We start from the raw sequence: 27,684 nt of genomic DNA on the forward strand, positions 1-27,684 counted from the left end.
CGGCCAGGGCTGCTTTCAATTCTTTTGAGTATATTTACAGAACGGGAATTGCTGGATTATAATATGGCAGTTCTATTTTTAATTTTTTGAGGAACTGACATACTGTTTTCCATAGCAGTTACACCATTTTACTTTCCCACAAACTGTACAAAGTTCCCATTTTCTCCACTTCCTCACCAATACCTTTCTTTCTCATTTTTATTGCCACCATTCTAATGGGTATGAGGTGGTTTATCATGGTTTTGATTTTTTCCCCAATTGCTAGTGATGTTGGGCATCTTTTCATGTGCTTGTTGGGCATTTATATTATCTTCTCTGGAGACATGTCTGTTCAAGCTCATTCCCCATTTTTAAGGTCCAGTTGTTTGCTTTCTTGTTGAGTTGCAGTCCATTACATATTCTGGATGTTAACCATTATCACACATATGACTTGTAATAATTTTTCCTATCCTGTACACTATTTTTTACTTTGTGTCCTCTAATGGTCAAAAGGGCCAGAACTTTTTTTTAAATTTCTAAGTTCTACAATTGTCTCCCAATCGTTCTCTTCCCTTTCTCATCTCCCAAACTAATTTCTTTCAAAACCTGCTCTCTTCCCCGACTTCCTGGTATCTGAGGTCGGTACCACCCTGTTTTATTAGCAGGCTCAAAAACTGAAACCATTTACCCCCTAATCCCAAATTAGCTCAAATTAGCGAACAACTCTTATTTACCTTCACTCTACTTGTAGATCTAGCCACTATCATTGCATACCTAATATATTGTTACTTAAACATTAAAAGTTATTTAAAGTTCCCGCCATACTGTGAAGTAAAGGGATAATTAAAGCGTATGTAAAGAAGCTGCCCAAACACAGTAAATAACTAAATTAGGATTTAAACTCGGCGACTGAGCCAGGGTTGGTCTTGAAACCTGTTGCTCAGGGGAGCTCGGCACGGTGAAGACCAGGGCAGAACAACGTTCTCTTCTAACGGGACTTCTTCCTGCTGCCCAGAACCGCGACCCCGACGCCAGCGGGCGTCTCCCAGGCCTCTCTTCCGCCTCCGGTGCGCCGAGTAAAGTGTCCGCGGAGCCCGCTCTACTTCCGGGGAGAAAGAAAAAGGGAGGCACCACCGGAAGCGAGGAAGGTGCTGTGTAATTTCTACGCACCTCAGGCAGTTGAATCGTCTAAAATGCCGGATTACCTCGGTGCGGATCAGCGGAAAACCAAAGAGGAGGAGAAGGACGACAAGCCTATCCGAGGTCAGGTGCCACAGGCAGGAGCTCCGGGCCGGGGTTAGGACCGGGCTGGGCCCTGGAGGGGAGGCTGGAGTCCCGTCCGGCGCTGGGTACTCGCGCCCCTTTGTGCCGCTAGTGATTTGATCGGGGGCTGCGGCCGGGTGAAGCTGCCAGCCCTCTCTCTCTCTCTGTCTCATCCCGCCCCGAGTTCTGTGTTCCTCTCCCCTGACCGACATTGTGATTCAGCTCTCGGGTCTTGAAGAAGTCTCGCAACCTGCTTGGCCTTGCAGGCCCCGAAAACTTACCCCGCCTGGCGATGTTTGGTCACCTGGATCCTCTTTCCTGTCCCCGCTCCCCTTAAGTGTGACAGTTTGGAGCCAGGATGCCGAAACAATTTTCTTAAAAAAAAATCTTTAACTAGATAATACATTTACATGCCCAACACCGAAAAGGGAATAAAAAGATACATTGACAAGTGCCTCATCCTTGGCCCCAGCTCCCCACTTTTCCACAGAGGCAACTAATGGTGCCATTTTGCTAAGTTATCTCTCTAGACGTCTTCTATGTATGTACAACAATTTTGCTTATATATTCCTTTTTTTTAACATAAATGCAGCATACTGTACATTTTGCTATTTAATCTTAATATATATCAGGGTTAAGAGTCAGTGTTGTGTGTCTTTGCATCAGCATAGTAGTCCAGTTTTTTTTGGTGTAATGTATGAAATTAGTCATTATTGATGGGCATTTAGATTTCTTCGAATCTGTTGGCCATTATAGAGCAGTGAGTAATCTTGTTCGTATAACTTTTACCACATGCACAAACACAAGCTGTAGGATAAATTTTAGAAATGGAGTTGTAATTTTGATAGGCCGGGCCAAATTACTCTTCTAGAGACTACCGCTTTTACCCACAGTGCATGAGATATGCACTGTTTTCATACACAGTTTCTTCCCAGTAGCCCCTTATGTAGTCTCATCTTTATGCTGTTTTCTTATTTTGTTCCTTATAGACTATTTTAAAGCATTTTTAGGGTTTTTTTTTCTGTTTTCTCTTTCTCTTCCCTTCCTAAACAACTTTAACTTCTCCTAGCACCCTTTCTTCTGTTTCCAACCTCCTCCCAAAGAAAGAGCATTTCCTTTCTACTTTCATCCCATATTCTGCTCTTTCCCTTGAAAATATTTTAGGGCACTGTAAACCTCAGAGGTACTCAGTCATCTAATGGTAAACTTAGTTACAGAGGTTTAACATTTCATCTGTGTTTCTCGGGGTATGTTATTCTGTAAGTGTATTAATAAGTTTATCCCTTGGATAATTAATGGTTAAGGTATGTATAACATTTTATGTTCTTCTTTATCCATATTTTATTTGATCTTTATAGCATCACTGTGAGGATAAATTATCTCTATTTTTCATTTTTTCTTGATTTATTTGAGATAGAGAGAGAACAACAACATTGATTTGTTGTTCCATTTGTTTATGCATTCATTGGTTATTTCTTGTATGTGACCTGACCAGGGATTGAACCCAAAACCTGGCATATCTGGATGACACTCTAAGCAACTGAATTACCTGGCCAAAGTGTAAAGTCACTCTATCTTAATTTAAAATTTTATTTTAGGCATCTTAGGGCAGTGTCAATGGCTAATAACTACTGGATAGTGGAGATCTGGGAACCCATCTAGATCTTGGAAATAATTTTTAGGGAAATAATTCCTTTTTACATGTGCTTTTGCTATAAGCTACGTATTTTTCTTTTTAATCCTCACCCAAGGATACTCTTTTTCCATTTATCTTTAGACAGAGTGGGGACAAGGAGGGGAGAGAGACAGAGAGAAACTTTGACTTGAGAGAGACACATTGACTGGCTGCCTCCTGCAGGACCCTGACCAGGGTTGGCAACAAACTGCAACCAAGGTACGTGCCTTTGACTGGAATGAAACCCAGGACCGAATCAAACATCGGTCCTCTGGCCGATGCTTTAACCGCTGAGCCAAACTTGCTAGGACTGTATTTTATTTTTTTAAATATGTTTCTATTGATTTTTTTTTTTTTAAGAGAGAGAGAGGAAGGGAAAGAGAGATAGAAATATCAGTGTCAGAGAGAAACATTGATCGGCTGCCTCCTGCACGCCATCTACCCAGGATCGAGCCAGAAACCTGGGCATGTGCCCTGACCAGGAATCGAACTGGGGCCTCTCAGTCCATGGGATGATGCTCAATCCACGAACCACACTGGACTGGCTAAGCTATGTATTATTATTATTATTATTTTCCCTTTATTGATTTTAGAGAGAGAGGCAGGGGGAGAGAGAGAGATAGAAACATCAATGAGAGAGAACATCGACTGGCTGCATCCTGCATGCCCCCCAGTGGGGATTGGGCCCATAACCTGGGCATGTGTCCTGACTGGGAATCGAACCAGGGGACCTCTTGGTGCATGGGTTGATGCTCAACCACTTAGCCACACTGTCCAGACTAAGCTATGTATTTTTAGATTTATTATGCAAAAAACCTACAAAGCTTTATTATGCAAGATGAACTCCCTGTGGAGGGCCTCTTGGTGACAATCCTTTCTTGGATGAATGCATCTGATGGTCTGATCCTTCTGTTCTGGAGGCTGGAAGTCTTTTTTTTTTTAATCTTTATTGTTGAATGTAGAATGTATTACAGATGTTCCTCGTTTTTCCCCCATTGACCTCCTCCTCCCCACTCCTGCCCCCCTCCTGCCTTTTCCCACACTATTGTCTGTGTCCATTGGTTATGCATATAAGTTCTTCCCACCCCCCAACCCCTTTCCCTTTGAGGTTTGTCAGTTTAGCAATGAATTTGTACTTCTCAATCCCCTCACCTTTTTCACCCATTCCCCCAACCCCCCTCCCATCTGGCAACCAACAAAATGTTCTCTGTATCTATGAGAATGTTTCTGCTCTACCTGTTCATTTTGTTTGTAGATTCCATTGTTGATAGATATGTATTCATTGCCATTTTGTTTGTTCATATATTTTATCTTTTTCTTCAAAAAGACCCTTCAACATTTCATATAATAACGGTTTGGTGGTGATGAACTCCTTTAACTTTTTTTTGTCTGGGAAACTCTTTATATGGCCGTCGATTGTAAATGACAGCTTTGCAGGATAGAGTAATCTTGGTTGTAGGTTCTTGCTTTCCATCACTCTGAATATTTCTTGCCACTCCCTTCTGGCCTGCAAAGTTTCTTTTAAGAAATCAGCTGACAGCCTTATGGGAACTCCCTTGTAGGTAACTAGCTGCCTTTCTCTTGCTGCTTTTAAGATTCACTCCATGTCTTGAACCTTTTGTATTTTGATGATGCTGTGTCTCGGTGTGAGCCTCTTGGGGTTCATCTTGTTTGGGACTCTGTGCTTCCAGGACTTGTATGTCTGTTTCCTTCACCAAGTCAGGGAAGTTTCCTGCCATTATTGTTTCAAACAGGTTTTCAATTTCTTGTTCTCGCTCTTCTCCTTCTGGTACCCCCAAGATGCAAATGTTGGCATGTTTGAAGTTGTCCCAGAGGTTCCTTACACTATCCTCATTTTTTTGGATTCTTTTTTCTTTTTGCTGTTCTGATTGGGTGTTTTTGCTTCCTTATATTCCAAATCGATGGTTTGCTTCTTGGATTTACGTACTCTACTATTGAATCTGTGTAAATTATTCTTTATTTCAGTTAATGCCTCCTTCATTTCTGACTGTGCATGCATCATTTCTGACTGGTCCTTTTTTATGCTCTTGAGGCCCTCACTAAGTTCACTGAGGTTCTCACTGAGTTCATTGAGCATCCTTATAAGCAGTATTTTGAACTCAGCATCTGTTAGGTTGCTTATCTCCATTTCGCTTAGTTCTTTTCTTGGGTTTTGTTCTGTTCTTTCATTTGGGACCTGTTTCTTTGTCTCCTCATTTTGGCTGTGGAGATCAGGATGTCAGCATTATTGGGTTCTGATGAGAGCCCCCTCTTCCATATTGTGGACAGTCATCTTCTGACTCTATCCTCACATGGTGGAAAGAGCCATTATCTCTATTTTTCAGATGAGAAAACTGATGCTCAAAGATTAAATGGGTTTTCCAAGGTTACTTAGCAAATACTTGACTTTGTTGGAACTAGTGCCAGTTGTTTCGATTCACAAACTGTACTTTGGACTCCGTATTATTATTTTTTTAATCCTCACCCTAGGACATTTTTGTATTTATCTTCAGATAGAGCAGGGGGAGAGAGGGAAGAAGAGAGAGAGAAACATCGACATGAGAGAGACACCTCAACTGGCTGCCACCCACACAACTCCAACTTGGGCTGGGGACAAACTGCAACCAATGTACGTGCCCTTAGCAGGAACCAAACCTGGTACTCTCCGGTTTGCAGGCCAACGCTCTAACCACTGAGAAAAACTGCCAGGGATGGGCTCCCTATTTTTATTGGATCTTACTACTTTGAGACTCTCCATCAGCTATGTGTGTGTCTTCACCCAATTACCCATGATTCCAGGAACTATTTGAAGGTTGTATTTATATCATTACAACTTTGCACATTTTTTCTCACTCAATTAATGAGGTTTGAATTGAACAGAAAGAATTGTTAGCTCTAATTTCTTGTGTTTGAATCTCGTGTATTACTTCTTTTCAGCTCTGGATGAGGGTGATATTGCCTTGCTGAAAACTTATGTAAGTCCTTCAGTATCAACAAAATGTTGAAATAAGAACTATTCTTGGTATTGCTCTTCCAAAATAATTAGAAGAGAATGTCTAGAAGTTTATAGTAATCTTAACTGAAATAAAGTTAACTTCCTACAGTTTCTGTCTAGAATATATCAGAGTATAAATATTCAGTGTGTCTAAGTTTGTGCACTATTTTTATATTATTTGTAATTAAAGTATGGAACTCTATCAAAGGATATTTGAAATAATTTACACAAATGTTTATTGTACTTGAACTGTATGAACTGTATTTCATAGTTCAATAAGTTGTTAATTTCCTGATACTCTAATTAAACTGATGTTTATCTCCTAGGGTCAGAGCACTTACTCTAGGCAGATCAAGCAAGTTGAAGATGACATTCAACAACTTCTTAAGAAAATTAATGAGCTCACTGGTATATGTTTTTAAATTTCTGTTCCCCCTCTCTAAATGTAATGTGTAAATTATATAAAAAAAAGTTTAAATTCAAATGTGCTCTTTCATGAATTACAGATTTTTAAAAATTATTATCCTTCCTATCTTTTAAGAAATTGGATTTCATTTAATAATCTCTTTTACGAACAAATTTAATGCTTAAGCAATTAAGAAACAACATTATCCTTTAAGTAAGTAATGTTTCTATTGGTCAAAGCCAGGTTCAGTAAACTCTAAAAAAAGTTTAGTTTTCTCATTGAATTAAAATATGATCTCACATGGTTTGCTTATGTAAGTGGGCTATTGCCTAGTAATTGGAAACTTTTCTTGGGAATTTGAGTGGTAAAATTTTATAGTATTTGATCACCAAAAAAATGTCAAATATGGTATAAATTTTTTTTTGGCTTGTGACTACTTTAGGGCAGTGGTTTTCAGCTGGTGTGATTTTATTCCCTCTCCCCCTAGTACATTTGGCAGTATCTGGAAATATTCTTGGTTCTCATGACTTGGGGGGGAGGTGGTGTCAGTGGCATCTAGTGGCTAGTGTCCTAGGATGCTGCTAACCATCCTATAATGCACAGGACACCCCCACAATGAATTACTCAGTTCAAAATGTCAGTAGTGCAGAGGTTGAGAAAGCTTGCTTTAGAGTGATGCATTACATTTTAGTGAGTTTTGTAATCTCTTTATGTAGGTATTAAAGAGTCTGACACTGGCCTGGCCCCACCAGCACTCTGGGATTTGGCTGCAGATAAGCAGACACTCCAGAGTGAACAGCCTCTGCAGGTTGCAAGGTATGTCCTGTGGAAATTTATTTGAGTCTCAGATATAATGTGGTAGTTCATGAAGAATTTTTATTCCAAATTCCAAGTAAACAAAGCTTCCTACAAAAGTATCTGGGGTTAAAATTTTATGCCTTAAACAATTACTCAATAACAGGTGAAGATGTATCATAAAAGGTTCAAATGATGCAGAACGACGCAGGGCAAATGTGAAAAATCTTCCTTTCCACCTTCCTTTCTCAGTCATAACTACTGAAAGTAGTGTGGTCGTTTTAATCCTGCCCTATATTTTCCTGTTCCTACATCCTCCTAATGTAATTATATTAAAATTTAGGTTACGCCCGGCTGGTGTGGCTCAGTGTTGAGCATCAACCCATGTACCAAGAGGTCGTCAATTTGACTCCTGGTCAGGGCGCATGCCCAATTTGTGGGCCTGATCCCCAGTGGGGGCGTGCAGGAGGCAGCCGATGAATGTTCTCTGTCATCGATGTTTTGATCTCTTCCTCTCCCTTCCTCTCTCTCAAAATCAATAAAGAAAAAAAAATTAGGTTAAATCAGCATTCAGTATTTTTATAATTATGGCTAAGTAAACCCTATTTACTGGAATTACTTTTCCTTTCGTGTACCTTTTTGTTTTCCCTGTTATAGTTATCTTGTTTTTTGATTTGTCTGGTTTTTTATGTATATTACTAACTCAACCCCTCAGTTTTTCCTGATTGTCTGAATTGCTCTTCAGCTGCTTTAGGTCCATCAGGTTTTCTCTCATTTATACCTCAGGTGCGCTAGCTGCATCAGGTATTCTCTCAGGCTCATCTTCCTGAAGAAGTCTTTCCCAGCACTTTCTGACCTGCTTCAGTTTGACCAGTTGTCCTTTATACCCCTTGAATCACAGTCATCACAGTGACTTTTTAATATGCTAACCTTTCTCTTTTTTTTGGTTTGCTCTACTTTTTTGAGATTTTTCTTAACTTTTCTTTGAGCCCTTCTATTGATTTCTGTTTTCTATTTCTCTTCTTAAGTTTTTAATATCCAGGAGCTCTTCTTTATTTTATTGCATGTGTTTTGTTGTTTTTTGAATGTCCTGTTCTCATATCATGGTTGTAATATGTTCTTATCTTTAAGGAAATTAATGATAACTGGATGGTTTCTGCTTCCTCCAAGATGTTGATTGTTCTTTGCTTGTTTGGTGTCCATCTTTTATGCTAGATATTTGGCAATCTTACTTTGGCTTTGGTTTTAGTGGGAGGCAAAACTGATAGAAGCTCTAGATCCAATAGGGAAACATGGTGACCCTAAGCTTCACTGTAGCTTCTGTGGTTGGGTGTGTGGCTGTGGGGCCTTCGGTATCAGTGTCTTTAGATCTTTGCATTTGGATGGTCATTTTTCCCAGAGCAGTTTTTTTTTTTTCAATCTCCTGTTGTCTTCAGTATCCGATATTTTGGAAGAATAGTGGAGATAGAGGACTGGGGAATTTCAGCAGCAGGTTCACTTATGTTTTCTCGCTGTTCACCTCTCACCTCCCCACCCTTCTCATTTTCAGCAAAGTTGTCACCACCACTACCCCCACCCTATGTCTTGCCCCAGCATTTCTTGATCACTTCTGTTTTACTCTTTCCAGAATAGTTTCATCACCCCAAAAAGAAACCCCATACCCATAACAGTTCCTATTCCCCTTTCCCTAGCTTCTGGCAACCACTCATCTAATTTCTGTATGTATTTGCCTACCCTGGATATTTCATAAAAAAGGAACCATTTCATTTAAATGTATGACCTTTTGAGCCTAGCTTCTTTCACTTAGCATAATGTATCATGATTCATCCATGTTGTAGCATGTATCAGAACATCATTTCTTTTCATAGCCAAATATTGTTCTAGCTTAATTTCTCTCTTCATTGATATTCTCTCTTTGATGAGACGTTTTCATACTTCCCATTAATTGTTTAAACATAGTTTCCTTCAGTTTTTTAAAAAGTATTTATGATACTGGTTAAAGTTTTTGTTTAGTAAGACCAATGTCTAGGCTTCTTCAGGGACAGTTTCTATGAACTGCTTTTTCCCTATGTATGTGCTCTATGTCTCTATTTCTTTTTGTCTCTCATACTTTTTTTAATGGAAACTGAACATTTCAAGTAATGTAATATGTCAGATCTGGAAATCAGATTTCCCCTTTCCCTAGGGTTTGTTATTGTTGCTGTGTTTCTTTTAAAATGTTTTGGTCAATCTTTTGTTGGCCAAACTGGTATAATGCTGCTTCAGACAATTGTGATATTAAATAATTGTCACTGATTGTTTCCATCAAAGGCCCTTTGGGTAGGGATATTCACACCATGTGAGCTCCAAGTCAGGTCAAATAAAGACAGGTCCTGCGCTGCCATACTGGTCAAATAGTGGCAGTTCTCTGGGGGCTGGGTTTTGGGGAGCTCCAGACTCATTGGCAACCCCTCCCTCCCCATTTCCAGACTTGGGAAAATGTTAATTTTGACTGTTTTTGCCATTGTTCACTTTGCTTTCGAGGAGAAGCATACTTTCAAAAGCCCTTGCTTCACCATTCTGAAAATTGAGGTCCCTGTATAGTCTATACTTTTTCAGCTATGGATTAAAAAATTTACATCTGTGCAACAGTGTTGGCAGGGTCTGTTGTATAAAGTAGTGATAGATACTTTATATGTATATAATTCTGCCTCCTCGGTAGGCCTTGGCTAGTAACAGGAAAGAGTTCTGTCACTGTCACACAATTATGCTTCAAGGACAAAGCATCTTGACCTTCCTTTCTGTGATACCTACATGCATACTTCAGAGACTGTTTTGTATTTCCTGGCATTTGTTGTTACAGCTTATGATGTGAATTCCCTAACATGAGTTCTGTTTTTTGTTTTTGTTTTTCTTCAGTAGACAAATAATATAGAAGAGGAAAGGGGGTAGAGTATTTTCTATATAATGTACATACTATTAAAATTTGCCTTTACGTCACCCAAAAATAATACATTTAAGTTAAAAATTGCCACAATAAAAATGGATTTGAAGTATAAACTCAGGAAAGAATGAGAAAACATTTATTACTTACTGTAAGACAAGATAATTGTCTTCTGATACGGAAAATAAAAAGCAGAGTAACTTAAGACAGCAATTTTTGACCATTTTCATCTCATGACACACAATTACTGAAATTCTGTGGCACACCAAAAAATTTATTTTTTGCCGATCTGACAAAAAAATTCATTCACACCGGATGGCTGTTACTGTATTTTTATTTGACGATCTAGGGAAAAAGAGGTCGGTGCCCCTGAGTAAATGGGCAGGTGTTGCGTGTTTTAAAAATTGCCGAGTTAAGATATAAATATCACTAATAACGGAATATAGTTATGAAAATCAAGAAATTAGAGAACTTTCTAGTGATGAAATATTTGGGTTTAATTTTCAAGGGATATGTGTCTTTTGAAAATTTTGTGACTTGACTTAAGTTGGACCCTTGGGATTGAGCATATTCTATAGAAAAGGATCTTTTATCAGTGGCCCAGTTTCTGCTGTTCTAATTTACACCTGCTCATTTGTGTGCTGCATGCCCGGGGAGACTAGTTACTTTAATTCATTATTAATGGTGTAGGTTCCTTACTCTAATCAAATCTTTTGCTGTGTTAGATGTACAAAGATAATCAATGCTGATTCGGAAGACCCGAAGTACATTATCAATGTCAAGCAGTTTGCCAAATTTGTGGTGGACCTCAGTGATCAGGTAGCACCTACTGACATTGAAGAAGGGATGAGAGTTGGGTAAGATTTCTATTTATAATAAATACTCATCTTTTACTAAAGATACCATGTCACATTCACATCCTTGGCTTTCTTTTGAATGAATATACTGGTTGCCATGGAATACCAAGGGATAATCTGGTGGAGTACTGCAGTTGAACATCCTTTCTTCTGCATCTGTTTCCTGACCTCCCACTTTCCTCTTTTCCCCCACCCCCACTATGACTTTTTATGAATGACTTCAAATGTGATAATCAAAGTAAGTTTGCCAATCTTTTTAAGGTAATGTGGAGGTGGGGGAAGCACTTACTGTAGGATAGTTAGTATAGAGTTAATGTAATTAATGCATATAGAATACTTAATAATTCACTTAGAAAAATTTTTGAATGTGTTAGTGAGGATCTTTTTTACCTTTTTAGTGTGGACAGAAATAAGTATCAGATTCACATTCCACTGCCTCCTAAGATTGACCCAACAGTTACCATGATGCAGGTAAGAAACTATGAAGGGAAAAGAAGTGGCATGACTTAGAATGCAACTGCATCCATCTCAAAAAATTTTGAACCTTTAACTGATAAACTTAATATGTGGGTATGTATTGATTTGCCCAAATTTTTAAAACTATCTTTCAATCTTTATTAGTCTTTACTGGTTTGTCTCTGATTTAGTATCATAAGTAATATAGCAAGAGGTTCTAGCATACTAGGCAATATATTGCATTTAAAAAAAATTTTTACTTGCTATAAGTCTGATTTTTCTTCTAGGGTATTGAGTCTGCTCTACTAGATAGAACGTTTGGACGAGTATTCAAAAACCTATGGCTATATGGGTACATTTTCTTCCCTTTCGTAGGTAGAGGAGAAACCTGACGTCACATACAGTGATGTGGGCGGCTGTAAGGAACAGATTGAGAAGCTTCGAGAAGTGGTTGAAACCCCTCTACTTCATGTAAGTGACTGAATCTGTTGCATTTTAACTTTCTTTGTATAATGATATGATAGCCTTTTGTACACTGTGTACTAAAGTTACCTATATATTAAGTTTAAATTTTATATTTTCCTTAATGAAAATTTTTGAGGGGATAAAGGTAGGTATGGAGAATTGGTAAGTTCCAGACGAGAAAGCAAAAGGATTGAGTGGTCAAGTCTATTAAAAAAAGAAAGCTCTACTGTTTTAAGTGACAGGAGATTGAGGTATAACCTTTAGCAGTATGTTAAATATGTTATAGGTTACTGTAGAAGAAACCATGTGTTTAAATGATATCAAGAAGAAATAGGTTTAAATGGAATCAAAGTAAGCTTGGGATGAGAATGGAGAACTAGTGTATTAAATACGAGAAAACACTTTTGTCTTTTAAACACTGCAATTTTTTTTAAATTAGGAAAAAATAAATTTGTTAAGCCTAGTTAGTAGAAATACCTTTAAAAGCCATTCAGCCTTATGTATTTATATGAATCTAATTTATGTCTTACATCTTAGATAAGTAAAGTTTTTGTCTAGATCAAGTATATAGATTATGGACTTAACAATTTTGGTTTAAATATATTGATGTAAAAGTAGTCTTATTTTTATTATACAGAAGTGATAATTATAAAAATTTTGTCTCCATTACAGCCAGAGAGGTTTGTTAACCTTGGCATTGAGCCTCCCAAGGGTGTGTTGCTCTTTGGTCCTCCGGGTACAGGCAAGACACTCTGTGCTCGGGCAGTTGCTAATAGGACTGATGCTTGCTTCATTCGAGTTATTGGATCTGAACTTGTACAGAAATACGTTGGTGAGGTAAAGTAAACTGATCATAATCAATATGTGGCTCTGTGAAAGATTTATAAAGCATGGATGAAATTAAAATGTCAGTTTTACATAGAAAGATTGACACCCAACATTTCTTGATTGATGGAATGTAGTTAGTAGTTGTAGAAGCCACCGGCCTTCCCTTGTGGTCATTTGGAAATAAACAACTGCCTAATATTTTTAATCACCATGCTTCCTCCTCAGAAAGATAACATTTTCTACAGATTTGTCTTGTAAGAGAAATATGCCAGAAATGCCTGGTGAATTCAAAAGTATGCTTTCAGCCCTGGCCAGTTTGGTTCAGTGGTTAGTGTGTCGACCGCAGACCAAAGAGTCCAGGGTTCGATTCCAGTCAAGGCACGTACCTCAATTGCAGTTCGGTCCCGGCCCTGGTTGGGGTTGTGTGGAAGGCAACCAGTCGATGTGTCTCTCTCACATCGCTCTCTCTCTCTTATCTCTCCCTTTCACTCTGTCTGAAAATAAATGGAAAATTAACCTTGGGTAAGGATAAAAAAAAGTGTGCTTTCACTTCAGGGTCAGCCTTTTATGGTCTATTGAGAAAGAGAGAACATCGAGTGTCTATGTGTATGAGTGTGTACACCCACACACAGATTTTTTCATTAGAGAGTAAGTCTAGGGCTATATATATATTGTATCTGAAACATTAGCAATTGGAATACTTACAGTAAGAATTAGAAAAGGAGCTGGGTGAATTGAGCTATAGTACTTTTATTCCCTGAGCAACACTTACAAATCAAAATCACTGGTCATGTCATTGTTTCTCTCTCTCTCCCCCCCGCTTCTCCCTCCCTCCCCCTCCCTCCCTCCTCCTCCCCCACTTTCTGCCTTCCACTATCTTAAAAAAAAAAAAAAATCAATGGAAAAATATCCTTAGGTGAGGATGAACAACAACAAAAAAACAAATTTAGTGATCAGAAATGCCAAGTGATAAATGCTTTTATTTATTCGAGTGTTGCTGATTGAAATGGTGCCTTCATTTTATTTAATAGTCTTAATTTGTCCTCTTTGGGTCTTAGAGTTACTGGCTACTTACGAGGTATAGATTTATGAAATTACTTAAGGCCAGTAAGATTAATTTGATGGAATAGGTAACAGACTTCAGTTTTTTTGAAAAACCCTTACATAATAATGGTTGAGTATATTGTTAGTAATGTTAAAAAGTTTGAAATATACCTTATTATATTTTTAAAGATTTTAAAACCAACTCTGAATTAACAAATGATTTTTCTCATTAGGGGGCACGAATGGTTCGAGAGCTCTTTGAAATGGCCAGAACAAAAAAAGCCTGCCTTATCTTCTTTGATGAAATTGATGCTATTGGAGGTATGGATGGTATTTTAGAGAACTACTTTAGGGTTGGGTTTCATGAGAGTCCTAAAGTAGTACAGTCGTCCCTCACCACTTCGCCCTTCGACTTTCGCGGCTTCACTCTATCGCGGTTTTTTCAAGCATAGTATAGTATTTGAAAAAGCCGTGATAGAGTGAAACCACGAAAGTCAAAGCACGAAGTGGAGAAGGACAACTGTGTATAAATAAAGAATCCTACTTTGCGAAAATTCATTTATCACGGTGGAGTCTGGAGCTGATTAACCGCGATAAACGTGGGCCGACTGTATGTGGAGAGTTCTCCGGTAGGTTCATCTTAGAAGTTTTAATTCCGGCTCTTCTCCAAGCTCTTGCACATTGGAGCCACAGATCTAATGAACAGTAGGGCTACACTGTAAAGGAAAAAGAAATGTTATATAGCATTGCTGTTTCTTAAAGTCTTTATCTTTGTATTTTCCTAATTTCATTCATACGACACCTATTTTCACACTTGAACAATCCCTAACTTGGGGTGTAGCTTCACTTAATGTGGTAAGAAAAGCACTGGGGCATAATTTAATTGGTGATGCTATTCATATAGTGTACATAAAGTAATGTCACTGTTGGCTTCACAGATCTGATGAAGTACAGTATTAGCTGTGTGATCCAGACAAGTTATTTTAACTAACTCTGTGCCTCTCATAAAGGGCGTGATAATTCCTGCCCTGTTAATTTCATGGGGTTTTTTTTGAGCTTTAAAGTAATAAATGTGATAGACTTTGAAAACTAAACTCCTCTGTAGGCCTTAATTACTATAGTCTATAAGAGTAATAATCTTTACTAGCTAGAGAAATGTCATATGTCCAGACATTTGTTATTTAAGGGACTTAGTGACAAAAATGACTTGAAAATACAGTGGACCTTGTAACACTGTTTGGGAACTGTGGTTAGGTTATCTAGAGTCTTGCTTTTATACTGGATGGATGTTGTTGGATTTGGACAGCCTGTAGTTAAGGTCTTCAAGTGGTTAACTTGAGCACAATATATTGATGTGGTGTGGTGGCTCTTAAGTCATTTTTATAGTAGCATTGGAATAAGACTTATAATTTCAGGATGCTCTGAAAGCTACGCTTTCCAAAGTGAGTTGTGTATGAAATAATAGGGTGCAGGAAGAAAATGCTAGAATTTTTCCTCATATTTAATTTTAATCTCATTTTTTAATTTTTCAATTTTTGCGTTATGATGTATATAATACATTAATACAACAGTATGCATTTATATAATTTTAAAATGAAAATATGTTTATTTGAATGCTTTTTTTTTGTTTTTGCTATTTTGGTTGAAATGAGACATTAGCTGAGAGTACTGTAATGTATCCAAAGTAGTGTGATAGTGTAAGTTATATTTCTATTGTATTATGGCTTGAGCCTTATTTTTAAGGACAGTTTTGAGAAATGTAGAAGAATGTGGCAGTTTCTTTCATTACAGTGCTGAAGTATGCATGTTATTCTGCTGTCTAGTCCCAGTGTACATTGTGCTAAACAGTGGAGGTGTTCTTGCCCTGGCTGGTTTGGCTCAGCGGTTATAGCATCAGCCTGCCTGTGGACTGAAGGGTCTTGGGTTTGATCCCAGTCAGGGGCATGTACCTGGGTTGCAGGTTCAATCCCCAGCCCTGGCCATGCAGGAGACAATCAATCAATATGTCTCTCTCACATTGATGTTTCCCACCCTCGCTCCCTCCCTATCTAAAAATCTGGAAAAATATCCTCTGGTGAAGATTAACAAAAAAACAACAACATGATTTAAAAGCAAAGTTCCTTAAAGAGAATTAAAACAAAGCTTTAAAGGAGCCTATGTTAAATAAATCTATGATGCATCTTTTGAAAGATTCGCTTTCTAATTAATTTTGTGTAAAGCAGGCAGTTCTTACGGGATTTGCTTAAAACTGGATATTCACTTGCACTGGAGGGCATGATTTGAGCTGAGATTTACAGTACTTTGAAGTTATGTGTAGTCACTACTGTGACTGAGTGTATCTTTCCTTTTGTCTTAGGGGCTCGTTTTGATGATGGTGCTGGAGGTGACAATGAAGTACAGAGAACGATGTTGGAATTGATCAATCAGCTGGATGGTTTTGATCCTCGAGGCAACATTAAAGTGCTGATGGCCACTAACAGACCTGACACTTTGGATCCAGCACTGATGAGGCCAGGGAGACTGGATAGGAAGATTGAATTTAGCTTACCTGATCTAGAGGTAAGAAAATCATTTCTTTTTAGAAAAGGGATTCTTGACATTTTTTCTTCCCTTGATGTTTTCCATTGTAATATTTTTCAATTCCTCTATTTTTAGGGTCGGACTCACATTTTTAAGATTCACGCGCGTTCAATGAGTGTCGAGAGAGATATCAGATTTGAATTGTTAGCACGACTATGTCCAAATAGCACTGGTAGGTTGAAAGGTCTTGTTTATATTTGCTGGTCTTTCTGTCCTGACTGCTTTATTTAAGCCTATTATTTTCTTTTTGTTTGAAAGGTGCTGAAATTAGAAGTGTCTGCACAGAAGCTGGTATGTTTGCCATCAGAGCACGGCGAAAAATAGCTACTGAGAAGGATTTCTTGGAAGCTGTAAATAAGGTCATTAAGTCCTATGCCAAATTCAGCGCTACTCCCCGCTATATGACATACAACTGAGCCCTGAATTCTTTCATGAAAACACTTCTTTTAATTGGAATCCTAAGCTTATATAGACTTGTTAGTAACCATTTCACACAAAAAAATAAATGGTTTCAGAATGTATGTTTTTTTTTTCAGATATTTTTTCCTCTGTGGTCTAATACAAGGTGGTATCTGATATTAGGCAGAAAAGCTTATTACAGTGTATGTTGTTTTTTGATCTGCTACCATTTGTGGATTCCATGTCATAAAGTGCTTGCTTAGAGCCTGTGTGTTCTAGGCGTATATTGGCTGGGTGCCGTACATGTCATTCATTGGATCCTCCCATCTGCCCCCAGGTGGGTCTGTCTATTGGATCTTGATATAATGAATGCAAAAACTGTCCTACCAAATTGACTTGTATTCAGAGCTGGGATTCAGGTCCAAGTTTGTCAGCTCTGTTCCCTATGCGCCTAACCAGTGTGCTCTTCTGCCCTCATCCGAATAGCCCATCTAGGCACATGAGCACATGAACTTTGATGGTTTTTTCCCTACTACGTTAAATAATAAAGCTTTGGCCAAACTTTTTTGGGGGGTGTCAGAAGCATCTGATGTAGTATGTTTTGTGTTGCTATTTAATTTGATTTCAAATTAATTGAGGATTGTTGATTTACAGTGAAGTAAAGAAGAAAAAAGTATATACACAACAATCTAATTTGGAAAATCTAGAATTGGCTTCATACAGAAAAGTACTTATTTTCATTTTATAAATTAATGGTTTAACTTTTGGTAAAGCTCCTGTTAGACATCTGATCTAAATATAAGTTGCATTAAAATTCTCAACAGATCTCTTTAAAATGATTTCTTGTGCAAACACCACCAAATCCCCTTCCCTTTCCACTACAATTACCCCCTCACCCCAAATACTGAGACCCAAGCACAATAAAGAATATTTTTATTGCAGTTCAGTATTCATAAATAAGCAATGCAAAAAGTAGAGCTGGATACATTTTAAAACACAAAAGAAAAAGTTGACAACATAGAAAACACTTTTAAGTATTTCATTGAAATAATTAAAGCATGAAAGTTTTCAAGCAGAAAAATTAAAGCCCTTTATTCATAAAATCCAACCACATCCTTTATTTTTTTTATTTTTATTTTTTTGTGAAATTTATCAGAAAATTTTTTTCCTAAGCCTGCCCTAGTCTTTCATGAGGTATAAAGTAGAGTAAACCATTTCTACGTTCTGCTTATAATAATATATGCTCAGTTGAATGACTAAAGATGAATGTTTTTATAAATACAAGTATTTAGAATTCGCTCTTTGAATCTTACACTTTTTCATATAGCCACATCCTCACGTTATATCCACCAACTTGAGACAACTCAAATTGCACATGTTGATCTCACTCAGGCCTGATGTGTTATAGGCTCTCAATCTTGACATCTCAGTTAGTCACATGACAAAAAATCTGACTGGCAATGCATCAAATGCACAGTAACTTATTTGAAAAACATGGTGTTTCTGTCCAGGCATGTATATGCAGATAGCATCAATTCTATCTAGATTACCATGTTTAAAAAGAAAATATACATTCACCAGTAACCACCTAAAATGTATATGTGCAGGTACATGTGTATGTGTGTGTAGAGATGCATGTATGTGTATGTTTATACGTTTCAGGGTGCTGACAGGTAAATTGGAATACAAAGGGTTTATGACTAGAAAAATAATACTGTAGTGATACTTTAAAAATACTGTTAACATTTAAAAATGTGATCAGATTTATAAAAGTAATTTCCACAAAGGTCAGGTTCATCTGTTACATAAATTAAATGCTATATATACTAGTACAATGAAAAAGGGGCTAAGCCTTTTTCAAAGGCAAGATGGATTTGTGAGATGCTCAAACTTGATTACATCCAAGTTAGTAAGCAGGCAGCTAGCTTTTGAACATTTTGTTGAGATCTGAGGGGTTTCAAAATCACCACGTGCATTTTGGTTGGCCATATGTTTGGGAGATTAGATAATACTTTTATCAGTTCTCATATCAACTTTTATTAGCACTCAAACCATATTATCAAGAATCTAAACATACCGAATCCTAAAAGCATTCCTGAAAGGTACACTAAAAAACATTTTTGAACTCACTAAAGCATACAGGCTCACACCAAGTAAATTTTATTGGATCTTAGAATTTAAATTGATTTACTATTTTTAAGGGGGCAGACATAGTAGATAAAGCCTTCCCCACCACATACCATTCCCTCCCTCATCCCACACAAGGGCACACCTCACTACCCCCACCCCCTAAAACACAAAAACACACCTACCATTCCAGGACAGATTCTCTGGGTTTGCTGCCCTCTCAATGCACATACAAGGGCAGACTCATTTTCTCTAAACATACCTTTGGAGGCAAGCACCTCCTTTTTCTGTTAAACAGTTAAGGATACAGCATCAAACCACATGGAGTGGATATTTTAGGTGTTAAAAGGCTAGTTCCCATATTTATTGATATATTATGCCCATTTTGATAGGGCAGTAAGAATCTGAATTTGAATCAGGACTGAAAACTACAAAGGTGCTACTCCCAGGGCTTGCAGAGGATTCAGATCCGTTACTGTTTCTGTGTGTCCCACTGCAGATGAAATTGGCAACTGGGGTCCCAGCTATCAGCTGCCATTTTATACAGAGTCAATGTCTATGACATGAACTAGCAGTTTCCTGAGCCCTGGTTCACATCATTTGCAAACATTCCACCATCCATGAGGTAGTGATCAACCACTATCATTATACAGGATTTGAGAAAGACAAAGCATTTCTCTATATGGGACCTTCCTGAAGATATCCTTACTACCATAAAAAAGGCTAGTTCCCATATTTATTGATATATTATGCCCATTTTGATAGGGCAGTAAGAATCTGAATTTGAATCAGGACTGAAAGACAGAAAGGCATACACTAGCAGCTATTAAAGTCCAGAAAGAAGGTAGAGAGAAAACCAAGTAAAAAAGGGTCAGGAAAATTTCCACTCTATGAAATAATTCTAAGTAAAATATTTACATACAGATAAACTACATTTTGAAATGTACTCTTAGACTCTCAGAGGCATGCTGAAACAAAACATTTCCCTTCAGTAAGACTTAAGTGTTTTGTTTTTATGTACATGGTAGAATTCTATTCAAAATAGGTTAAACATTAAAGTTAAATATAAATTTGTAAGATATAGACAAATACATTTTTTGTATACTGCTTTCAACCTATTAACTAGGACTTGAGTCTCTACTATATGTAAAGCATTTGTTGAAGGCTGGTGCTAAGGAATATGCAACGAAGTATTTTATAACATTGTTTAAAATCCCTAAGTTCTACTTTAATGGCTGAAATGATGCAGGCCCTTTTATAAAAGTAAGCTGAGGCTCTACAACTACATGCTCCTTCAGAAGGCCGTCTGTATCAGAAAGCAGACATATCAGTCTTGTGTGTGATGACTGTCAAGGAAATAACGATGTAAATCTAATTTCACTCTAGATCTAGGGAAAGAATTGATTAGAAGGAGGGGTCTACTTTGAATTAAATTAGTAAAGTTACTGAAACTTCATGGGAGTTAAAGCAAACAAACCACAGCGTTTGGTTCCTCCCTGGGATACGGCCACTTCTCTCCTGGCAGTGTGTTTTCTTCATGAAAATTTAAAAAAGGAGTCAATAAGGAAACCTATTTTTTAAGAAAGAGAAAAAAACATAAAAACTGACTATTAGCAGGAAATCTTAGCAGGGGAGGCTTTTAGGCAGGTTAGCTTATACTTGTGCTTTGAAACTATAAGAAGTTTTGAGGACAAGTTGGCTGAACAGTCTCCCCTACTCCTTTGGAACAACTATAACAAGTGCTTGAAATAAGCATTTTACTCATTCACAGGCCTAAAACTGAGTTTGATGAATTATTAACTGATAACTTATAGATTTCTAAGGAAAACTAAATTATACTTAGGAGTTAGTTTTGTTAAATACGTGCTCTGTAAGTCTACTGCACTATTAGCAACAACATTTCTAGGGGCTCCTACTGGTCACAGTTGTGACAATTTTAGCACCAAAAAGAATAACTATAACAGACTGAAACACATAAAAATATAAAAATTCATGAGTCTATAATTATACTAATAAAGGCATCTAAAAGAAGTTAATTTGTCACCATCTATTTATTAAACCAGCTTCTTACTCTGAAGTTGATAAATGGAAAAAATAAACCTGCCTTTCCAGTAAGAACTGTGTTTAAGGATGACTAAATAGCTCAAGTGGAAGAAGGAAAGCTATAGTTTACATAGAAACACCAACTAATAAATGCAGAAGGAATAAGAAAACTAGAAAAAAGTTCACAAACCTTAATATTTACTGATTAGGCAAGGATTATCACTAGATGTTAAAAGCTCTGGGTGAATGGCTAATGGGGAACTGGGAATTCATTTATGCCAAAGGAACACCAAGCAGATAACTCACTAGTCACAAAAGTGAAAATGTAATTGGGGGATTAGGCTGTTATGTTAATCCAGTGGATTTATTTTAGCATTGTTAATGGTAGGATCAACAAGATATGGTGTGTTTTCTGTCGTGGTGCAATTTGAAGCGTGTGTCTCTCTGTGATATATTCCAGCAAAGCAATGTTTTATTCAAATCCATGAGGCCTCTAGGTATAACTTCTAGATCACAGGTAGTGCAGGAAATAAAAGGACAAGCTAAGTAACACTGGAAGAAAGCAAATAGACACATTAACAATATGGCATTCTACAGGAAAACTGCCACAATCTTTAACACAGCGTTTCTCAACCTGTGGGTTGTGACCCTTTGGGGGTCGAAGGACCCTTTCACAGGGGTCGCCTAGACCATCAGAAAACACATATTTCCGATGGCGATTCATAACAGTAGCAAAATTACAGTTATGAAGTAGCAACGAAAATAATTTTATAGTTGGGGGTTACCACAACATGAGAAACTGTATTAAAGGCATTAGGAAGGTTGAAAACCACTGCTTTAACAAATTAATGTCATCAAAAAAGGGACTATGCTAGATTAAAGAGACTTAAAGGACTGAAAGGAACTTGACCAGGTATAGTGTAAGATCCTAGATAGTATACTAGTTTGGACAAACCCAACTACAACTTTGGGGACAAGTGGGTTAAATTTGAACATGGTAAAAATGTTCTGAAATGAGAAAATGGAGATTATTTATGGAAAAAAAAAATAGGTTACAGAACACTATGTAGAGTATGATATTATTTTAGTTAAAGATGTAAATAAATTCATAAAGCTATGAAAGGATACGCATTAAGCTATTAACGATAATCTTTGAGTGGTGGCAATATAATGTTTTTATTTTCTTATCTTTGCTTATCTATTTTTTCTATTTTTCTATCATGCACTTATATTGCTTCTATAAAAACAAAAGCTTACTTTATTTATTTTTTTGGTGCACCATTCCCGGAGGTACTGCAATACTGGATTGATGCTTGGAGTGGATGGAGCAAACTCCTGTTCCATCTCCCTGCTCCAAAAATCCATTTAATATACTGTCCTCGGATAGAGGATGTTATCAGATATTAAACTGATAAGAACAGATACTACACTTGATCTTAGCCAAAAGGCTGAGAAGCGATATTTTAAAAATATGTGTTTTTATTGATTTTGAGAGAGAGAAAAGGGGAGAGAGAGACTTCAAAGTGAGAGAGAAACATCGATTAGTTGCCTCCTGCATGCCCCCTACTGGGGATTGAGCCTGAAACCTGGGCATGTGCCCCAATCGGGAATTGAACCAGGACCTCTCAGTCTATGAGATGATGCTTAATCCACTCAGCCACACCAACCAGGCCAAAAGCTTATTTTAAAAGAGCTTCTCGAAAATGCAGTATGTTACCTCTGTTCAATAACTAATTACAGAAAGTTTGTAGACCAATGAGTACAAAAGCAAGGAACCACTACCTTGGTTGGTGATAACATACATGATTTGTAGGTAAAGTATTTAGAAAAATTCTTAAGTGCTTAGCTGACAAAAATAATACTAAAAAGAGAAATGTGACTGTACAATAAATCCAGGTAAGAGGACAATTTATCTTGGAAATAGTCAATTAAAAAACAAACACAAGTAAGATACATCTTGCTATGCGTCATTCACCCTCCAAATCAAGCCTTGACTACTCATATTTACCCTTAGGGGAAAAAATCTAGTGGCTAGCATTTAAAATGTGTATATTAGTAATTTCAGGAGAGGCTCATACCCCATCCCAGGCTGAGTTCCTCACGCCTCAGGAGTGGCATTGGGCTCTGAATCCTCCTGGGGCGGAGGGGTCAAGGCTTCTTGTTCAGCAAGCGCCTCTCGAAGCTGGCTCCCTAAAACTGCATCGTGAATGCTGTGGAACAGCAGTTCCTTTAAGGCAGGATTTTCAAAAAAACGGTTTTGAGTGAGGTCATTAACAACTTGTGCTAAAAAAGAAAAGAAAATTAGTCCACATTCTGGGTATCAGTCTTGAACATAAAAAAAAGTAACACTTTCATATAGGTTAAATATTAAAATGATACAATAAAAAGTCTCACTCTAATCCCTGTCTCCATGACATCACACCCTCAGTTGCAAGTGGCTACTTTTATTATTTCCTTGTGTATTCTTCTAGTATTTCTTTACGTAAATATAAAGAAATACATAAACAATTCCCCCCTTTTCTCATATAAAAGAAAGCATGCTCTATATATTATTCTAAATTTTTAAAAATTTTAATCTTTTCACTTAATTTTTTATGATAACATGGTATTCAATCTCATAGATGTAGCCTAATTGATTTAATGGATCCCTTTTATTTGACAGTTGAATTTTTCCAGTCTTTTGTTTTATAGATAATACTATAATGACTAACCATGTACATGTTTCATTTGGGATGTGTGTAGCACATTGCTGGGTTTGCTGGGTTAAAAGGCAAACGCATTTGTGATTCTGAAAGTTTCCATAGAGGCTGTTCCGTTCTGCACGTACACAGCAGGTCTGAGAGTGCCTGTTCTTTCACAGTACGCCTGCACAGCACGTTGCCGAGCAGTTTTAACTGTTGCCATTGGGTAGAGTTCATTTTCAAGCACTGTTTTGACCAAAATTTAATATAAAACAAAAAAGCAGGTATTTTATGGAAAAAGTTAAATGATTTTCTATAAGTTTATGGTAGCTAATTAAATAATTACTAAAAAATGTACCAGCCCAGAGCAATGGTTTATTAGCTCCTCTCTGCCAACTGCAGTTCAGGAGGCCAGCCGCAAGCAGCCCGGTGGCAGGGTGCCTGCAAGTGGCAAGTTTCAAGCTAGCTTTAGAGTGATTTTCAGAAGAATGATTTTCATTTTCACCAAAAACTAAACTTAGGGGGAAATATTTCCAAATGCAGTTATTAAAAAAAGAGAACCAAAATCAAACTATTACTATTTCTCCTCATTCTAGAAGTATACTTACCACTGCATCCTGCTAAATACACATAAATACCGACATCTCCATATTCTTTTACAATCTGCAATAATGTTGAAATAAAGTTTAGTTTCTCTTGACTGTGCCAGAAGCAACTCTCTTTTATCTAATATGTATTTCACTGGTATAAGACATTCTAGTACATTCACTTGAACTTTTGCTTCAATAATTATGCATTTTTGAGCTAATTATTTTTACATGATTCTATATTTCTTTTGATTTTATATGGACAGTGATAATTAGGGATACCAAACAATTCTTGTTAAATTTTATTTAGGTGCAATAAGGTATAATGGTAATGCCTTTGAAAAGAATCTTCTTGTAGAGATATATACTGAAATATTTATAGACGATATGATGACTGGCATGTGCTTCAAAATAAAAGAAAGGAAAAGTAGGGGTGGGAGGAGGACAAATGAGAAGATTGACTACAAATTGATAATTGTTGAAGCTGAGGGATACTTATGTGGGGGTTTATTACACTATGCTCTTTACTTTTGAAGATTTTTGAAATTTTTCATAATCAGAAGTTGAAAACAAACAAAATTTTTTTTTAAGAGTTGCAAAGGGACTCTAGGTCAACTCTCTGATTTTACTGATGGCAAAACTGGGCACAGACATATTAAATTACTTGTTCACGATGATGCTTACCCCTGCCAGAGTTTTTACACCAACAGAATCAATAAAATTGACTTGTGTAAAATCCAGAATGACAGTGTGGATGTTATCCCCTGGGGGCATAAATCTTTGCAGTTCTTCAGGAAATGTACTCTTGATGACCACTGGAGGAAATTTTATTTCATCATCCTCTTCTTCAGGCTTTGTAGCATCTTCTCCATCTACTTCTGCATCCTGTGTCAAAAATTAAGTCACACCAGATTTCTATGAACAACTCATATTTTGGTCCTGAGAGTTATAAGGAACAATTAGTCCTTAGAGTCTCAAGCTAATGACTATACCAGATCTTTTCTAAAAAATTTGCCATATCCCAGCCTTGTAATGTGACAAAAAAAAAAAAAAAAGGATGTGTACATAATATTCAATTCTAGCTCAGTTTCTTTTCCTTTTTTTTTTGTTCAATTAAATCTACTCTCCTTAGTCATACCAATATTTCCCCTAACTTCTAAAATAATTCCAGTAACTTCAACATGATAGACCATAAGTTACCATAAGCTTGAACAGTAAAAACAAGCCTTTGAGCTTTTTTACTATGAACTGAATGTGTCTATGGCGAAGCACTAATGATAAAATTTATTAAGGTATTGTATGATGTCTAGTTTTTAAAACAGTATTTTCCTGGGCCCATATTATTACTTATTTCAGAAGCATTCTCATAACTGAGCTTAACATGCATCTTTAATGCATAAAGGATAGTTAGATATTTCTAAACTTTCCAATTTAGGGAATTCATGCTGTGTTAAAACGTCAGTCATGAATAAAGGTGGGGGCCACCGTGGATCAAGAGAGAAGGGAAAACTACAATGAAGAAACCACTCACCGCCTTGACAATGGTTGCATTGGCCATGTTTGCATTCCCGACTTCTTTAGCATACTTCTTCATGGCCTTTCTTCTTGCTCCCATTATAAAAGCTGGGTTCACTCCAGTCTTACATAACATAATATATGCAAAGTTACTTCTTGGCTCCCAGGAACCCACCCAAATGCAATCAGTCTTTAAATGTCCCCATTTGATGGTTTCCTATGCCGAGTTATCTTCCCAACCCTTTCTCCACCTTTCTCTCAGATCCCCTGAACTGAGTTACTCCCTCATTAAAAGAACATTAGTACCCTTTCTTATTCTTGGTCTTGATTCAAGACAACCAGCAGCTAAAGTATTAAAGAGAATTTAAAGTAGCATTTTTCAGATTAATCAGATTCTTATATTTAAGAGACTCTGTGGGTTGACTGTGAAGTTTTTCTATAAATCGGGCAGTGAGGAACTGAGCTCTAACCATTGACAGAAGGCACTCACATGATCCCGGAGCAAGAAATCTAAAATTATTTTTTTCGCTTTTGTTCTTAAATTTTAAAAATATGGTTATATATGTATACATATATACTCATATATACGTAGATACACACACACACACACACACACAGAGAAACAGTATAAAAATTTCTTGTGACTCACCTTTCTTTTTAATGCATTGCTATATAAGTCGCTATTTGCATAATAAATTGGGGCATTTATTTGGAATATTTTTATTCCGGGAATTTCTTTTACCTGAGAAACAAAATGTTACTGAATTTAACACATAGAGGTATTTCAGAATCAAAGCGGCGATTGCACCCCTCTTCCAACCTGAAAACTCATGCAGAGATTGCTAAGGGCCCTCTTAATAGTGTTTAGATAAAATAATGTCACTCTATTCATGCTCTGGAGGAAGGAGTACTGAGAAAAAAGCCTTTAAAAATGCACATCTTCCCACTTCTTTTAACAGTCTTTCTGTGTTTCATTTTTACTATAAAAACACAAAGAAAAGAAATGGAAAAATATTTAGACTGTGAGAAGAAGGCAAATAAAGCGAGCAGAGGTTTATATTGGTCCATTTATGGAATACAGGCAGGAGTTGAAACGGTCCCAAGTGAAACAGTGAGTATATTTTTAAATCTTTTATTTTATTGATTTTAGAAAGAGAGAAGGAGGGAGAGAGAGAATAACATCGATTTGTTGTTCCACTTGTCTATGCATTCTTTGGTTGATTCTTATACGTGCCCTGACTAGGGATCTAACCTGCAAGGTTGGTATATCAGGACGACGCTCTAACCAACTGTGCTACCTGGCCAGGGCTCAGAGTGAATATTTTATCAAGAAGTCTTGAGCTCTAGGATGCAGTTTGGAAACAAGTAATTCAGCATATAATTCTTTGGAAGGAGGAGAAAACAGTAACTCTAACACCAATCTCATTTCCTAATACCTCATAGTGAATCTGAGAATTTCTTCGCAAGCAGAAAACTAACAAAATCTTTTAAAACTAGTTTTGTCTAAGTCTTTGAGATTCCACATAAGAAAGAATATTCAAAATCAAGAAAATTTTAATTCCTAATTTTAACCATTAAAAATGAAGCAGAAAAATTCCATAGCCCAACAACCTACATTTTATATAGTTAATTAAATATTTTACCATCAGTTTAAATTCATCAGAAAAAAATCATGCACATACAAATCATCCTCTTAGTTTCAGCATTTTGTAAATATATACTTCAATTCCAACAATATATATTTATCCTAATTTATTATTATTACTATTATTATATTACTGTATTATATTTATTTTTGTTGTTGCTGTTTTTTGTTTTTAATCCTCACTCAAGGATATTTTTCCATTGATTTTTTCAGACAGAGTGAGAGGGAGGGAGAGAGAGATAGAGAGAAACATCTATGTGAGAGAGAAACATTGATTGGTTGTCTTCCACACAACCCTGTCTGGGATTGGGGATTGAACACACAACCAAGGTACGTGCCCTTGACCGGAAATTGAACCCATGATTCTTCAGTCTGCGGACTGATGCTCTAACTGCTGAGCCAAACCAGCCAGGGCTTATTA

The 27,684-nt window shown here is 37.0% G+C and overlaps 2 protein-coding genes and 1 non-coding gene across 9 annotated transcripts in view; 1 reads left to right on the forward strand and 2 right to left on the reverse strand.

Annotated features, from left to right (window-relative positions):
- The first annotated feature begins 1,101 nt into the window (after nt 1-1,101).
- Nucleotides 1,102-26,676, forward strand: PSMC2 (proteasome 26S subunit, ATPase 2). Of its 3 annotated transcripts, none has more exons than XM_036246255.1 (13): nt 1,102-1,242; nt 5,855-5,892; nt 6,239-6,320; nt 7,035-7,134; nt 10,762-10,893; nt 11,292-11,364; nt 11,725-11,820; nt 12,487-12,651; nt 13,920-14,007; nt 16,043-16,245; nt 16,342-16,438; nt 16,525-16,625; nt 26,578-26,676. In XM_036246255.1, the coding sequence occupies exons 1-13, from the start codon at nt 1,173-1,175 to the stop codon at nt 26,602-26,604; spliced, it is 1,272 nt and encodes a 423-aa protein (XP_036102148.1). In that variant the 5' UTR covers nt 1,102-1,172; the 3' UTR covers nt 26,605-26,676. The 3 variants fall into 3 exon arrangements, with proteins under 3 accessions (XP_036102148.1, XP_036102147.1, XP_036102146.1); XM_036246254.1 differs by having other exon boundaries at nt 26,615-26,671; XM_036246253.1 differs by lacking the exon at nt 26,578-26,676 and having other exon boundaries at nt 16,525-16,847.
- Nucleotides 22,104-22,295, reverse strand: LOC118620619. The gene has a single exon (XR_004957515.1). It is a non-coding gene; the product is annotated as a U2 spliceosomal RNA (small nuclear RNA).
- Nucleotides 22,744-27,684, reverse strand: part of SLC26A5 (solute carrier family 26 member 5) — a 57,613-nt gene continuing 52,672 nt past the window's right edge. For 4 of the 5 annotated variants that reach the window (XR_004957302.1, XR_004957300.1, XM_036246252.1 and 1 more), the window contains 5 exons: nt 26,268-26,360; nt 25,635-25,742; nt 24,788-24,988; nt 24,125-24,179; nt 22,744-23,118 (listed from right to left, as the gene is read on the reverse strand). Coding sequence is in view for 2 of the 5 variants with exons in the window: in XM_036246252.1 (XP_036102145.1) it covers nt 22,934-23,118; nt 24,125-24,179; nt 24,788-24,988; nt 25,635-25,742; nt 26,268-26,360 (642 nt within the window). In the remaining 3 variants the exon portion in view is untranslated. The remainder of the gene's footprint in view (nt 23,119-24,124; nt 24,180-24,787; nt 24,989-25,634; nt 25,743-26,267; nt 26,361-27,684) is intronic. The other variant, XR_004957301.1, reaches the window with a different exon arrangement.

This window comes from Molossus molossus, unplaced genomic scaffold (genome assembly GCF_014108415.1).
Source record: "Molossus molossus isolate mMolMol1 unplaced genomic scaffold, mMolMol1.p scaffold_m16_p_7, whole genome shotgun sequence".
Lineage (NCBI taxonomy): Eukaryota > Metazoa > Chordata > Mammalia > Chiroptera > Molossidae > Molossus > Molossus molossus.